Below are 14,202 nucleotides of genomic sequence, written 5' to 3' on the forward strand. Positions count from 1 at the left end.
TCACTGTTGCATTGGCTCTGAGTCGGGTTCTCCGTCTTCAGATGTTCAGCCTAGAGAAGGGATTTTGTGTGTGCGTGTGTTATCAGTAATAATGTGTGTGTGTGTAATAATGTGTGTGTGTGTGTGTGTGTGTGTTTAGTGTTTGTGTGTGTCATGGGAAAATGTTCAGCCGAAAGAGGGGATTTTGTGTGTGCGTGTGTTATCAGTAATAATGTGTGTGTGTGTGTGTGTGTGTATGTCCTCAGAGCAATAACTCGTGAGTTGGGAGGACTGAGAGACCTATGGCGTGGGTGTTGTCCATAGCCACCTGCTGATAAGGCCGACAAGATAGAAGTCTTTGTCCATTGTATTAAATCCGAAGGCCCAACACAAGATGGGTCATGCACAAGATTTTAGTCAGACCAAGCTATAACATAATATATTTACTACGACAAATCCCTCTCTTCACGTCTCCCCAGAGACGTGACCAAGTAACAGTAAGGAAGGAAAACTTAAGACGTGACACAAGCTAACAGTGTAATTGGCAAAATAGGGAAAACTTTATCAGAAGATAAAGTTTTACATTCCCCCTCTTCACGTCTCACAAGAGACGTGACATAAAGCTTAAATGCTGCAATTGGCAAAATAGGGAAAACTTTATCAAAAGATAAAGTTTTACAATAGCGAATGTGCCTACTCTGGTATTGGCACATGCATTCTAGCCAACAGCTCACAAATACAGTGTGGGTATAGTCTACATGATGAGATTATTATGGACAAAAGTGCAAGATTATTTTTATTTGTCAAACGGCAGCCAAGCATCGATCATCATGTCACCAGAATAAGACCCTCTATTTAGCATTGGAGGATCAAGCTCATCACCGTGCACTATCACCACCCTGTGAAGTTCATCATTGTTTAATTAAACTGTAGCCTAATAAACTACATGCTTTTCCGAAATCGTAGTGGGAGGACCACACACCATATCATCACGTGACTCCAAGTTTACTTAGATATGATGGTTATTATATCAAAATTTGCGCATAAAAACGTTTCCACCGACATTTCTCGCATAATTCTTTTTTCTACATAACAAGATCCCACCTTGTCTAGCATATTTGGTTTTGTCAACATTTGGAAAGTTTACCGACAAATTAGCTGTTTCCATCAGGCCTGTCGCGACATTTTTTTATCCGACGTACTTTACTTGCATAAAAAGGTTGGATGGAAAACTTGTTAATGTCAATCAATTTTGATGATGCAGGGATTATATTTTGGACGAATTTGGCATCCTACAGGAGACTTTTGAAGTAGCCTAATCAGATTAACTGGTTGTGTTTATGCCACATAACAAAAAGGTAATACATTTTAATAGTGAAATATTTTGGCTACATTAAGGCGTTAGGTTCTAGGTGTGTGAGGAATAGCCGCTCCGATTGGAGAGGAGGAAGAGTGCGTGTTAAACTTTCCTGAATAACTGGGCCTGCCGGGAGCATGTGGCCACATTATTATATGACGATTTGGGTGAATGATGATCCTCAACAGACAGCGCATCTCAGTATCAGAAGTCAAAATGTGACCGACCAGTTCGATTCGGTCTTATGTAGCAAAATTAAATTGTGTTTTTTACATTGGATAAAAGTAGAGACTCAGAGTTAGAAAATGATATATCATACACTACAGTTGAGGAACAATGGGAAAGTAATTCTGCTTTGAAAGTTGATAAACTTGTAACCCCACTTTTGAGAAAATGGCCCTTGAATGTTTTGGTACACCTACTGGAGAGCTCTTCTTTGTCTACACCCATTCAGCATCGTTCACACCCTCTTAAGTCTTAGCACCCATCTCTTTAAGGATTTACATGTGAGGCCATGAACTCCCGAGTGGCGCAGTGGTCTAAGGCACTGCATTGCAGTGCTAGCTGTGCCACTAGAGATCCTGGTTTGAATCCAGGCTCTGTCGTAGCCGGCCGCGACCGGGAGACCCATGGGGCGGCGCACAATTGGCCCAGGGTAGGGGAGGGAATGGCTGGCAGGGATGTAGCTCAGTTGGTAGAGCATGGTGTTCGCAACGCCAGGGTTGTGGGTTTGATTCCCACGGGGTGTATGATTATATATATATTTTTTAAATAATAATCATGTATGCACTCACTAACTGTAAGTTGCTCTGGAGAAGAGCGTCTGCTAAATGACTAAAATGTAAATGTATGTACTAAACAACCAAAGATTTCAAGACTAAAGGCTGGTTTATACTACGTCTATCGACAATTGTTGCAATGACATCATGAACATTCTATTGTCGTCCGACATCAAAATTGTCGTTGTCGTTATGAAAAAGTATTAACACTAAAACTACAGGCTGCATGACATCATCAGCCTGGTGGTCCAAAATAGCATAACTGGTGTATTTTAACACCAATAACCCCACCCGTTTAAAAATGAATTTAGTATATGTCAATCTAGCAAACCAGGCAACTAAAAGCAACTTTCTAAACAATGTTTTGGTTAGTTTATAGCTTGTTAGCTAGCTAGCTAGCTAGCTAATGTTACGTTAGCTGGCTAGCCAGTTCAAATAATGACCATATCATATAGCTGATAACGTCTTCACTTTAGCTCATTTGTATTCATTATTACAGGAAAATAAACTCACAACAAGATCATTATTTACAAGTTAATGGCGAGCCAATTACAGAAAATAGCTTACGGTTGTGAGTTTTTTTATATAAAAGCAAGGCATTCTACCGGAGAATTTTAGAACGTGGACACTGTCTCGTTGGCTTAACGTTATATCCTAATTTGACTTTGGTGCAGGTCATGTTGTTCTTCACATTGCCGTCTCTGGCAAACACATACAGTGCATTCGGAAAGTTTTCAGCCTCCTTGACTTTTTCCACATTTTGTTACGTTACAGCCTTGTTCTAAAAATGATTAAATGTTTTTTTTAATCAATCTACACACAATACCCCATAATGACAAAGCAATTACAGGTTTTTCTATTTTTTTGCTAATTTATAAAAAATATATAATTGAAATATCACATTTACATAAGTATTCAGACCCTTTACTCATTACTTTCTCCCATTGCTTAGTTTGGCTGGGCGGCCAGCTCTAGGAAGAGTCTTGGCGGTTCCAAACTTCTTCCATTTAAGAATGATGGCCACTGAATGAAGGCCACTGTGTTCTTGAGGACCTTCAATGCTGCAGAATTTTTTTGGTCTCCTTCCCCAGATCTGTGCCTCGACACAATCCTGTCTCGGAGCTCTAAGGACAAATCCTTCGACCTCATGGCTTAGTTTTTGCTCTGACATGCACTGTCAACTGTGGGACCTTATATAGACAGGTGTGCGCCTTTCCAAATCATGTCCAATTAATTTACCACAGGTGGACTCCAATCAAGTTGTAGAAACATCTCAAAGGTGATTAATGAACGTTACTACCCTGCATGAATGATCAATAATGTCACTACCCTGCATGAATCTGCAGGTAGCTAACCAACCAGGTTCAATGTTAGTTAGCTAGCTAACATTAGGCTATAACTAGCAATGCAAATGACTCTGTGATACGAATAATATTACTACACAGATCATACACGTAACGTTAGCTTGCGAGCCAGCCCGCTAACGTTAGCTAGCTAGCTAACAGTACACTTTAATGAAAACGACTTTCTGACAACATTAGAAACAATAAATGTCTGAATGTAGCTAGCTAGACTGGTTGCCCTTAGTTTGAAGATGTAATCCAGAGACAGGTGTTTTATACAACAGCCTTCTGTGTGTTCTCTTTTCGACTCCCTCTGAATATTTGCAATCAAACGCCAGAATTTTCTCCATCTCCTTAACTATCATACTCTGCTTCCACCGGGCATTCCACTGATTTCAAAACTCGGTCCTCCAGAATGTGGAGAGCAACACTTTTTCAGTTCTACTATGTGATATCTTTTTTTTTTTTTACCACGTTTGAAAGGATTACCTACACATACTGACCAGCTCAGACAGAAGCATGCTACATGGCAGACCAATCCGAACTCATCTCTTGGCATGTCCAGCCCATCCATTACCTCAGCCAATCATGGCTAGCAGGAAGGTTCCTTTCTTTTTCCGTGGCTAAACCAACTAGGCTTGTAATTTAACAATTGTATTCATATTTACAGATGGCATACAAGTTTGTTATTAAGGGACATGAAAGTTCACATGTTCCAGAAGGCATTTCTGCCAAAAAAACGCATTTTGATAAAGTGAAATAGTGACGCGCGACATACGCCTAGTTTCCTGAAACCAGTCACAAATACAGCAAGACTGACCTGCTACTGTGCCTTTCTAGACCTTATAAACTGTCAAGAGTAGACCCATAATTGATCCAAATGGAATTAAACATTCAAATCACAGGGCTTTTGCGTCGTTATTCAAATGACATCTTTCACTAGATTAGGATATTGTACTCACTTGAAAACAATAATGCAATTATTCATTGCATTGTGGTGTTGTAGGCTAGTCTAGGATAATTGTATTGTCCCTTAACAAGATCAATAGGGGAGCTTTTTGAGCTGCGTGTCTCATGTCTTTACTGTTCTTTCATGTGCAATGATGCACCTGGCCCCTCCGCTGCCTATCAGCTATTCCTATTTGTTCTTGTGGATTCACATTGAAAATTGATGCAGCTTTGAATGCTTTTATGTGTGGTATGATTGCTAGTTAGCCTATTGCAGATCTGGACAAACGATCCACCTACCACTATTGTCACTATGAATGGTGGATAGAGGGCAGGATAGACTGGTAGACTATATTGACCTGTGGTATAGTCAAAGTTAGCATGTGGAAAAGCGTCGTGCATAAGGGAAGTACCAAAGCAGCCTTGATACAGGGGAGGCTCATGCAAACAGATGAGGAAATGTGGCTAGGATGGAAGACATTTTATTGTAAAACCTGCAAAAGAGCTAACGTTAATCAGGGAAAAAAAACGCACTACCCTCCTCTGTTCCCAATAAAAAACCACACAACACTCCCAAAGCAAAGAGTTAGACACCAATTTAGTTTTGGTACATTTTGTATGGTTTGATAAACTTTGAAATCAATGGTTTTTGTTTGGCATACATTTTAAAGTTACCATGGAGTTGCCCAGCATCCACCCCCATCCTGTTGCCTTCTTCACCTCCATCCCTCCCTCCCTCTCTCACTCCTTTTCTTCCCCCTCTCTGTATTGTGATTTTTCTCTCTCTTGCTTCCTCTCTCCCTCTTTCAGTCTCTCCCTCTCTCTTTCAGTTCCCTCCCTCTCTCTCTCTCTCTCTCTCTCTCTCTCTCTCTCTCTCTCTCTCTCTCTCTCTCTCTCTCTCTCTCTCAGGCAGAGTGTGTGCATGTAAGCCAGGAGCTCCCTGCCATGTTGTCCATTCACCATGGCTCAGTATGAATGCCCAGCAGGGGTCTTCTGGAGTGGACCCCACCCCCCCTGAGCCCCCACTCTAATGTTCAGATGGATAACTCACAGCCCCCCTGCTCGCCATCCGTACTGGACAGGCATAGCATCTCTGAGTGCTGATTATAACTCTGTGTGTGTGTGCGCGTGCATGCGTAAGCGTGTGTGTGTGCATCCGTGTGCGTTTGTGTGTGTGTTTCTGTGTCTGTTAAGGACGGTCTGCTCTAGTGTAGTCTGTCTCAGTGCTGTAATATGTTGCGGTTGTGGTCTGTCGCTCTTCACAGGGTGGTTGATGTGATTACTATAGCTGGAGGTGGTATTGTGGGTCGTTGTGTGTATGTGGGGTAATGACTTCCACACAGAATGGTCCAGAATCCCGGCTAAGTAAAACCTCTGGCAGTGAGAAGGGAAATGGCTGCAAACGGTTTAATGACTTAATAAGACCCAATTAGTGTAAATGGAGGAGAAGAGAGAGGAGCAGTGGAGGTGAGCTGGGGTGACTGAGTGTTCCTTGGCTACAGCAGCCAGCCCTCTTCTATTAGCTGATGAAAAGTAGGCCTCTGATGTGTTTTCCATCCCAGGAACACCTCTGGATAACAGAACAGCACACTGCTGCTTTCAGGTGCTCTCGTGCTATCTCTTTCACACACACACACACACACACACACACACACACACACACACACACACACACACACACACACACACACACACACACACACACACACACACACACACACACACACAAACAACAAAAAGCCATATGACCACATACAAGGACAATGGAGTTTTGTGCGTGTGTGCGTTTGTTATGTGTGCTATGTATGTGTGTGTGTGTGGCAGGTGTATGCCAGGGCGTTGGGTGTGTAGTGTGTAGTGGAGGCTTTGAGAGCATTACCCTGCTCTGAGACAGGGGTGGTGGGGGGTCAGCCCTCATTTAATCAAGGAAATAATTCCATCTCCCATTAAGTTAATTAATCTAAGTCCTTGCTCAAAACAGAACCAGAGGGAAATACACCCAGAACACTACTTGTGTGGGTGTGTGGTGTGTGTGTGTGTGTGTGTGTGTGTGTGTGTGTGGGTGGGTGAGTGTGTGTGTGGTGTATGCACACGTGTTTGAGTGAGATGTGCATGTTCAGTTATGCTCCTGTATGGTTAGCCACATGGGTCTTTTGACATGAACAGTATGTTCACTAGGAGACAGTTCTAAATGGTACATTGATCATGGCTTTTCAGCCAAACAACAGAAGGAAATCCACTGACACCAACTATACAGATCAATAGATACAAATCCTTGTTATTTGTTGTTTGCAATCAATGTGTTTTTGGACTTTTCGGTATGGGAATAGTCTCTCACTTCAAAATGTATGATTGTTGGTTGTTGTTTGCCCAACACTTTTCTGGGCATATTACAACTCCGTAAACCTGTTAAACTCTCATACACTGACAGTACACAGGTTGATCAACAGGATGTGAAGTTGTTTACCTATGCCGCTGTAAACGGGGTATGCATACAGCCAAAGATAAAAACTGGAATGTGCGAACTACAGGGAATAGCCTTGAAGCATTTTAAAGATATCCAGTTGAGTGTTGCATGTTTTGTAGCAATTTGACATTTCCTGGTTTGGCCCCTTCATTCCTTCTCTCCCTCCTCCATCTCTCACGCTAACCTGTCTCCCCATGCACACTAATCTCAGACCACTCATGTCAGTCAGGATTTGGAGTCTAACTCTCTCTCACCCCCCTCCCCCCTTCTCTCCCCCTCCAGAGAAGCCTGTGATGGTGGAGCTGAGCTGTGGGGCAGGGCCTGTCCTCGTGGTACTGGAGCTGGGACAGCCCCTGCTGTTGGAATGTCACCTGGGGGCCACGCCCCTGGACACGCCTCTCAACGTCACCTGGCTGCAGGATGGGTTACCCGTGCTGGAGGGGGAGGGGGACTCCCTCAGGACCCTGGCCAACGGCTCACTGCTGGTGCTGCCCACCTCTGTGGATGGCCGGACCCCTCAGGGGGTGGAGGGGGGCTACAGCTGTGTGAGCGCCGGCCCCTTTGGAGCCCTGACCAGCCGCACCATCACCGTTCACCTGGCCAGTGAGTATTACTATTTCTCAGACAGGGCGGGGCTGTGCCCGCTCAACTCCACCAGGGTCAGACTCACATGGAATGGCATGATGGTCTGGTGTCCCCACACAGGAGCACAGCCACATTCCTCAGGGGGATTTCTGTGCTTGGTTGAAAATGAACTTGGTCCTCCTCTGTCTCAGACAAGGGTTTGATTGTGTGGCTGGTCGGCCGCACCGGTGGTGTCCTGGGAACAGGTAGGCTCCACTCCGGTGGTGTCCTGGGAACAGGTAGGCTCCACACTGGTGGTGTCCTGGGAACAGGTAGGCTCCACACCGGTGGTGTCCTGGGAACAGGTAGGCTCCACACCGGTGGGCTGAGGACAGACAGGGGGAAGGGGGAAGAGCAAGAGAGTGAGTGGGATTGAGAGAGAGGGAGATAGAGAGAGGGTAGCAAGAGATCCGGCCTACCCCCTCTCCTCCCTCTCCCCTCTCCTCTCCCCTCACTCTCTCCTCCCGTAGAGCTGCTTTCATTATCCTCTGTAAAAGTGGCGGTCTTTATTCAGTCATTAGCTTTGTGTAGAATGGGACTGTATCCTCTATGGAGGTTCTTCCTTTTGTCAGCTGTCACATGCCTATTTATGAGGATGCCTTGTTTGGGGGGAACGAGGGGACAATGAGGGAGGGCAGTGAGGACTGAGAGGGATGAAGGGAGGGAGGAAGGGAGGGAGGGAGGTGGCTGAGGAGTTAGGATTGGTGAAAAGAGAGGGAAGTAGGAAGGTAGAGAAGGATACATTGGGGAGGAAGGGGTGGGAGATTTGGGTGGGAGGTGACTGAGGAGTTTGGGATGGTGAAGGCAGAGGCTGTTCTGGGAGAGAGACTAATAAGTGTGTCCTTCAAAAGGTGTCTGTGGAGGGAGCTGGTAAATGTAATGTGCTGTAGACTGCTACTGCTGTGAGATGGATGGGCTGCTGGAGACAGGGCCAGGGGGCTGCATGCAATGGGCCTCAACGAGCACACTGACATTGAGCAGACAGAGCAGAGGCCCCTGTCTGTCTCTCTTTCTGTCTGTCTGTTTCATGTCTTTACCACCACCAATTAGGAGGCAGAACAACATCACATGAGAGAAATGTGTGACAGTCCTTTGTCTCCAACACCCTAAACATGTTTTATGTGCATGGCTCTTCTGAATGCTCCCTTCATGTGACTTTGTCCAAAAAGCAAGTGAGTTTGTTAAAGAGAGTGAGAGGGGGGAGGTAAATCGTGGTAGAGAAGGAGGGGAGGAGAGGAGTTGGTGGACATGCCGACAGACAGAGAGCAGGGAAGCCATGGGTTGTGGTTGGAGAGTACAAGGGGAGGGGAAGAAAGTTGCAATCTGATCGCTGAGGGGCCAAAGAATGGGGCAGAGACAGAAAGAGGGAGAGAGAGGGGGAACGGAGAGGACAGGAGAAAGAAAGAGAGGGGAGGCACAGAGAGAACAGGAACAGACAGAGAAGGGAGAGACTATAGATAAACGTGCTATGGATTGAACTCATATAGAGCACAAGACATGCTAACAGATTTAGTAGGTACAGTAATCAATTTAATCTGGTCCATTCACTCAGTAGGTTAATCATTAGCCCAGTTGGCCACAACAGTTACAAGTGCTAGCTTACTTTACAGTATTGGATGACCTGTTATCTAGCTAGCTGCTCTGTGTGCTCATTGAGAAACTTTGCTCCGTTTGGGCTTTGTGTGTGTGTGTGTGTGTGTGTGTGTGTGTGTGTGTGTGTGTGTGTGTGTGTGTGTGTGTGTGTGTGTGTGTGTGTGTGTGTGTGTGTGTACAGTAACTCGTTTTTGCCATGACAGTTGCTGAGCTTAGTTGTACTGTTAGTCAGCTGATAATATGTGGCTTTCTGAAGAACTGTGCCATGTGAGAATCAGCTCAGACAGTCATGGAAAGTAGTTGTGACAGATTTATATTTGGTCGCTAGGTAGGATTAGTCCTTACATGTTTTATGAAGCATGGCTAATGCGTCACATTTGCAAATCATTTCCAAATTTATTTTTAAGTGCATGTCTTGGGCTTTTACAGTCCAATGGAGAAATTAGGAAAAACTTCAGGATGTAAGGATGTCACTATTTCTTCAAGTGCTTTATGAATGGCTGAATGTGTAGTCTGTCACAACGGTTTGGTGAGAATACAATTTGAAGGTAATCTTGGATTGGTATGTTCAGTTCTTTAGGACTGCGGGCTGGACAGAACAGCTTGCAACCCTGGAGCTGATTGATGAGGTAGTCAGAGCTCTTGTGTTTCCCCATAATGCCCCAACTCAGTCTGGCCTGAGGTCGGGGCCCCCTCAGCCCTATAAGACTCAGCTCCAGGACTCACTGCTGCCCCCTGCTGTTAACTACAATTATTACGTGTGGGCTACAGACTTGCTGACTGCATCTCTCTCTCTGTCTCTCTCTCTTTCTCTTTCTCCCTCTCTCTTGATGTCTGTCTCTCTATCTCTCTTGATGTCTGTCTCTCTATCTCTATCTCTCTCTCCCTCACCTTTCTCCATCACTCCCAGCGCTGTCTCGTTTCCATCAGGACCCAGAGGCCCAGGTGGTGCCCGTGGGGGGTGCTTCCCGCTTTGAGTGCCAGATAGATGGAGTGCCCACGCCAAGGATAACCTGGGAGAAGGACCAGGAACCCATCCCCAGCCAGCCTAGGTGAAACTCACGCACACACACACGCACACACACACATACACAAACACACACACTCACAAACACACATGATGATGCACTCCAGTAGAGCCTGGCAGTAAGTGATTGTCTGTTCTACTTGGTCCCAATGTTGTCCCCTGAGAGAGCTCCAGCTGGCCAGCAGAGACTGGATCTGTACTAAGGTCCATGCTGACACTGATCATGTGAGGGCTGTGCTCCCTCCACCATTCTACTTCATTGCATAATGGCAGTCAGGGAATATCCTGAGAATTTGGTAGGAAGTAAAATGAAATGAGTACATTTTGGTCTTTTTCAGTAGTGCGGAGTTCAGAGATAAGGGATGGACACAGGTCTGTTGGTTTCCTCTCTGTCTGTCAGCCAGAGGCTGAAGGTCAGGGCCACAAAGTGCAGCCTGGTCACTTCTGTCTTCTGTTTGTTCTACTCCCAAAACCACTCCTGCATCTCCCTTTCACATGGCTACAGGCTGCCAGTCCTGCCTAGGAACTGATGTGCTTTGAATCTAATTGGGTGGAAAGATGCACATAATCTACTGCACATGACTCCGCTCCCTCCCTTCTCCTCCCTGGCTTTTCCTCTCTCCTCGCTCCTTTCGTCTCCCTCACGGGAGAGATTTGGCCCTTTTAAAATTAAGTTACACTTTTTTCCAACTGCTCTGTCCTTATCAATCGTAGAAAGACTGGCAGCTGTTTGTTAGTAATTTAGATGCATATCACACACACACACTTATACAGTATACAGTATAAAGTGAATGACTGTTCATGGCTTGCCTCGGCGTGATCATGTGTTGAGTTGATGGCCTGTATATTTTTGCCCTTCAAAGGCCATGGCCAACATATGGCTGTTCACATTACTACTTGTTTGTATGTGTGTAACATGGTTAAACTGACTAACATTATTATAACGTTTGAGGACCCTTGCCGCTGACCATTCTTGACCACACAGAGTGGACAAGGGCATGAAAGGAACAGAGAGGGGGGCAGGACCAGTGTGCTAACAATACCCTGTGCATTGACAGCCAGGGCTGAACAGTGGACAATCATGTAGCGCTACTTTTAGAAACCCCCAATTAAAGCCTTCCCGTCTGCCTGAAAACTCAAATGCACACTCTCACAGCCGAGCAGCGGCTACACACACACACACACACACACACACACACACACACACACACACACTCTCACTAGTCACCAGAAACGGTCACACTCTCATGCTCATTTACCCAAGCACTTAACGCTATTGATGTTTCTGCCTCAGCTCTGCTGTTGGCTATACATTTGTGCCTGCCTGACATTATTAGAGGCATCTGGCTCAAAAAGGGTCTATCCCTGTGTGACCCAAAGCCCAATGCTGAACCAAGCTGTACAGTACTGTGATGTTGTTGGGCTGACACACAGTGGTACTAATGGGCAGCAGTAGAGATGAGACCCAGACCAGAGACCAGGGTTGTGTACAGTCTCTCTGTTACAATGATGAGCTCTGTCTGTCTGTCTGTCTGTCTGTCTGTCTGTCTGTCTGTCTGTCTGTCTGTCTGTCTGTCTGTCAGGGGATTAGTAGTCCATCATCATAGAGTTAAAAGGCTGTGGAATAGGAGTTGAATAGTTGAAAGCCCAGGCCTCAGGCTCAGAGGAACCATCCAGACGTGAGTGTGTGTGTGTGTGTGGAACCTGACCTGTCTTCCATGGCAGAAGGGAGGGAGGGAGGGAGGGAGGGAGGGAGGGAGGGAGGGAGGGAGGGGGGGAAGAGGAGCTGGTGGGATAAATATTGACAAGAGTCGGCACAACCAGAAGCCATGGCTGCTTCTAAAAGCTGTTTTGCAATGCGCAATCTCTCTGACCTAGATTGAGAGCTCTTTGTTCCCTTATATCTATCAGTAAAGATTTCTAAAGATGTATTTATTTCTAGTCTCTTCTTCTTCTCCCCTCTTTATGTCTTCTCTCTCATTAGGTAGGCAGTGGGAATACTATGTATCTTGTGTCATTTCTTTTTTCTTCCTTTCTTTTGTCTACTTTTATTTTACATTCTCAATGTTTGGATGGTGTTATGCTAAATAGCTGTTAGATGTAAGGATAGTGTAGCCTAATGGCTGTCCCTGGAGACCTACTCCTGTAGTTCTGTATGGTGGTAATGAGCTGGGGAGAGAGTGTACACAGTGGGAGATTACCAGTGAGGTGTTATTATCAGTGGTGGAGAAAGGACTCAATTGTCATACTTGAGTAAAAGTAAAGATACCTTAATAGAAAATTACTCAAGTAAAAGTAAAGTCACCCAGTAAAATACTACTTGAGTAAAAGTCTAAAAGTATTTGGTTTGAAATATACTTAAGTATTACAATTAAATGGAATTGCTCAAATGTACTTAAGTATCAAAAGTAAAAGTATAAACCATTTCAAATTCCTTATTTTAAGCAAACCAGACGGCACAATTTTCTTGTTTTGTATTTATTGACGGATCGCCAGGGGCACACTCCAACACTCAGACATAATTTACAAACGTAGCATTTGTGTTTAGTGAGTCCACCAGATCAGAGGCAGTAGGGATGACCAGGGATGTTCTCTTGATGTGTGTGAATCTGACCATTTTCCTGTCAAAATGTAACAAGTAATTTTGGGTGTCAGGGAAAATGTATGGAGTATGAAGTGCATTATTTTCTTTCTCCCTTTCCCTCTCTCTCTCTCTCTCTCTCTCTCCATCCCTCTGTCTCCAGGTTCATCTCTCTCCCTAACGGTGTGCTCCAGATCTTGGGGGTGGTTAAGGAGGATGGGGGTGCGTACCGCTGTGTGGCCTCCAACTCTGCCCGGAAACGCTTCAGCCAGGATGCCATCCTCACTGTCACTACAGGTATGTTATGCTCTCTCTCTCTCTCTCTCTCTCTCTCTCTCTCTCTCTCTCTCTTTCTCTCTCTCTCTCTCTCTCTCTCTCTCTCTCTCTCTCTCTCTCTCTCTCTCTCTCTCTCTCTCTCTCTCTCTCTCTCTCTCTCTCTCTCTCTCTCTCTCTCTCTCTCTCTCTCTCTCTCTCTCTCTCTCTCTCTCTCTCTCGCTCTCTTTCTGATGAAGTCTGTAGGCAAATTATCCCTTTGGATGTGCTTGATCCCTCTGTCTGGGTCTGCTCTTTCAATGCCCTATTTAGTGGATGGCTTCCTGCTTATATGTATTTCCTGTAAGTGTATGCTGGAATGAGAGAGCTAAAGAGACAGAGATGGCTCCAGACCTATGGTCTCATGTCTGATATCAGCAGGCTGGAAGCAGTATACACAGCCTCGCTCTGCTCTCCACACCCACGTCTCTTCACTTTTTACTAAAGGTACATTACTAGTGGAGATCAATCCTAGCCTTTAATTGGCTCTGTTAAACTTTTGTGTCTGTGGAATGTCTATGTCTAGGTCTATTTTTATGTGAGCATTAGCACAGAGAGAGAGAGAGAGAGAGAGAGAGAGAGAGAGAGAGAGAGAGAGAGAGAGAGAGATACAGAACTCTGAGCATCAGAAACATGTCTGAGTCTTAATACTTGTTGGCCCTATTGAGCTTGTTGCCTGGACACAAGACTGAACTGTGTGGAAATGCCTGCAACCTGTGGAACAGCTAGGGAAACAGAGATTAATCACCTCTCTGCACCCTGCAGCATGTCCACACACACACACACACATAGAGACACGCACACACACAAATAGACATGCACACGTAGAGACACACACACAGGCAGACGCCCAAAAATCTTGAGATTCACAGAGACATGCATAGAAACAAATGGCAGACTGATGGTGAGGACATTAGATTCACTCATTCAACTGTGTGTTATATTGATGACTCGATACTACTTGACTCACTTTCTCTCTCTCCCACATACGCACAGATGCGCACACAAACACCACACACACTTTCACATGCACACACACATAGTCACATACCACACATATTTCACACACGCAGAAATGCATATAAACACGCACACACAGTCACACAGACAGCCTGAGCAGGAAATAAGTGAAGAAATTACAGCATTCCTGCCTTTTTCACGCCACCCAGTATCCAACAGACTGTGTGAAGTG

The 14,202-nt window shown here is 45.2% G+C and overlaps 1 protein-coding gene across 1 annotated transcript in view; it reads left to right on the plus strand.

Annotated features, from left to right (window-relative positions):
• LOC121582274 (immunoglobulin superfamily DCC subclass member 4-like) overlaps positions 1 to 14,202 on the plus strand; it is a 74,829-nt gene that overhangs the window by 33,875 nt on the left and 26,752 nt on the right. The window contains 3 exon segments of the mRNA XM_045215366.1: positions 7,156 to 7,476; positions 10,001 to 10,142; positions 12,862 to 12,995. Of these exon segments, the coding sequence (XP_045071301.1) occupies positions 7,156 to 7,476; positions 10,001 to 10,142; positions 12,862 to 12,995 (597 nt within the window).

The sequence above is a fragment of the Coregonus clupeaformis genome, unplaced genomic scaffold, assembly GCF_020615455.1.
Source record: "Coregonus clupeaformis isolate EN_2021a unplaced genomic scaffold, ASM2061545v1 scaf0431, whole genome shotgun sequence".
In the NCBI taxonomy this organism is placed as follows: Eukaryota; Metazoa; Chordata; class Actinopteri; order Salmoniformes; family Salmonidae; genus Coregonus; species Coregonus clupeaformis.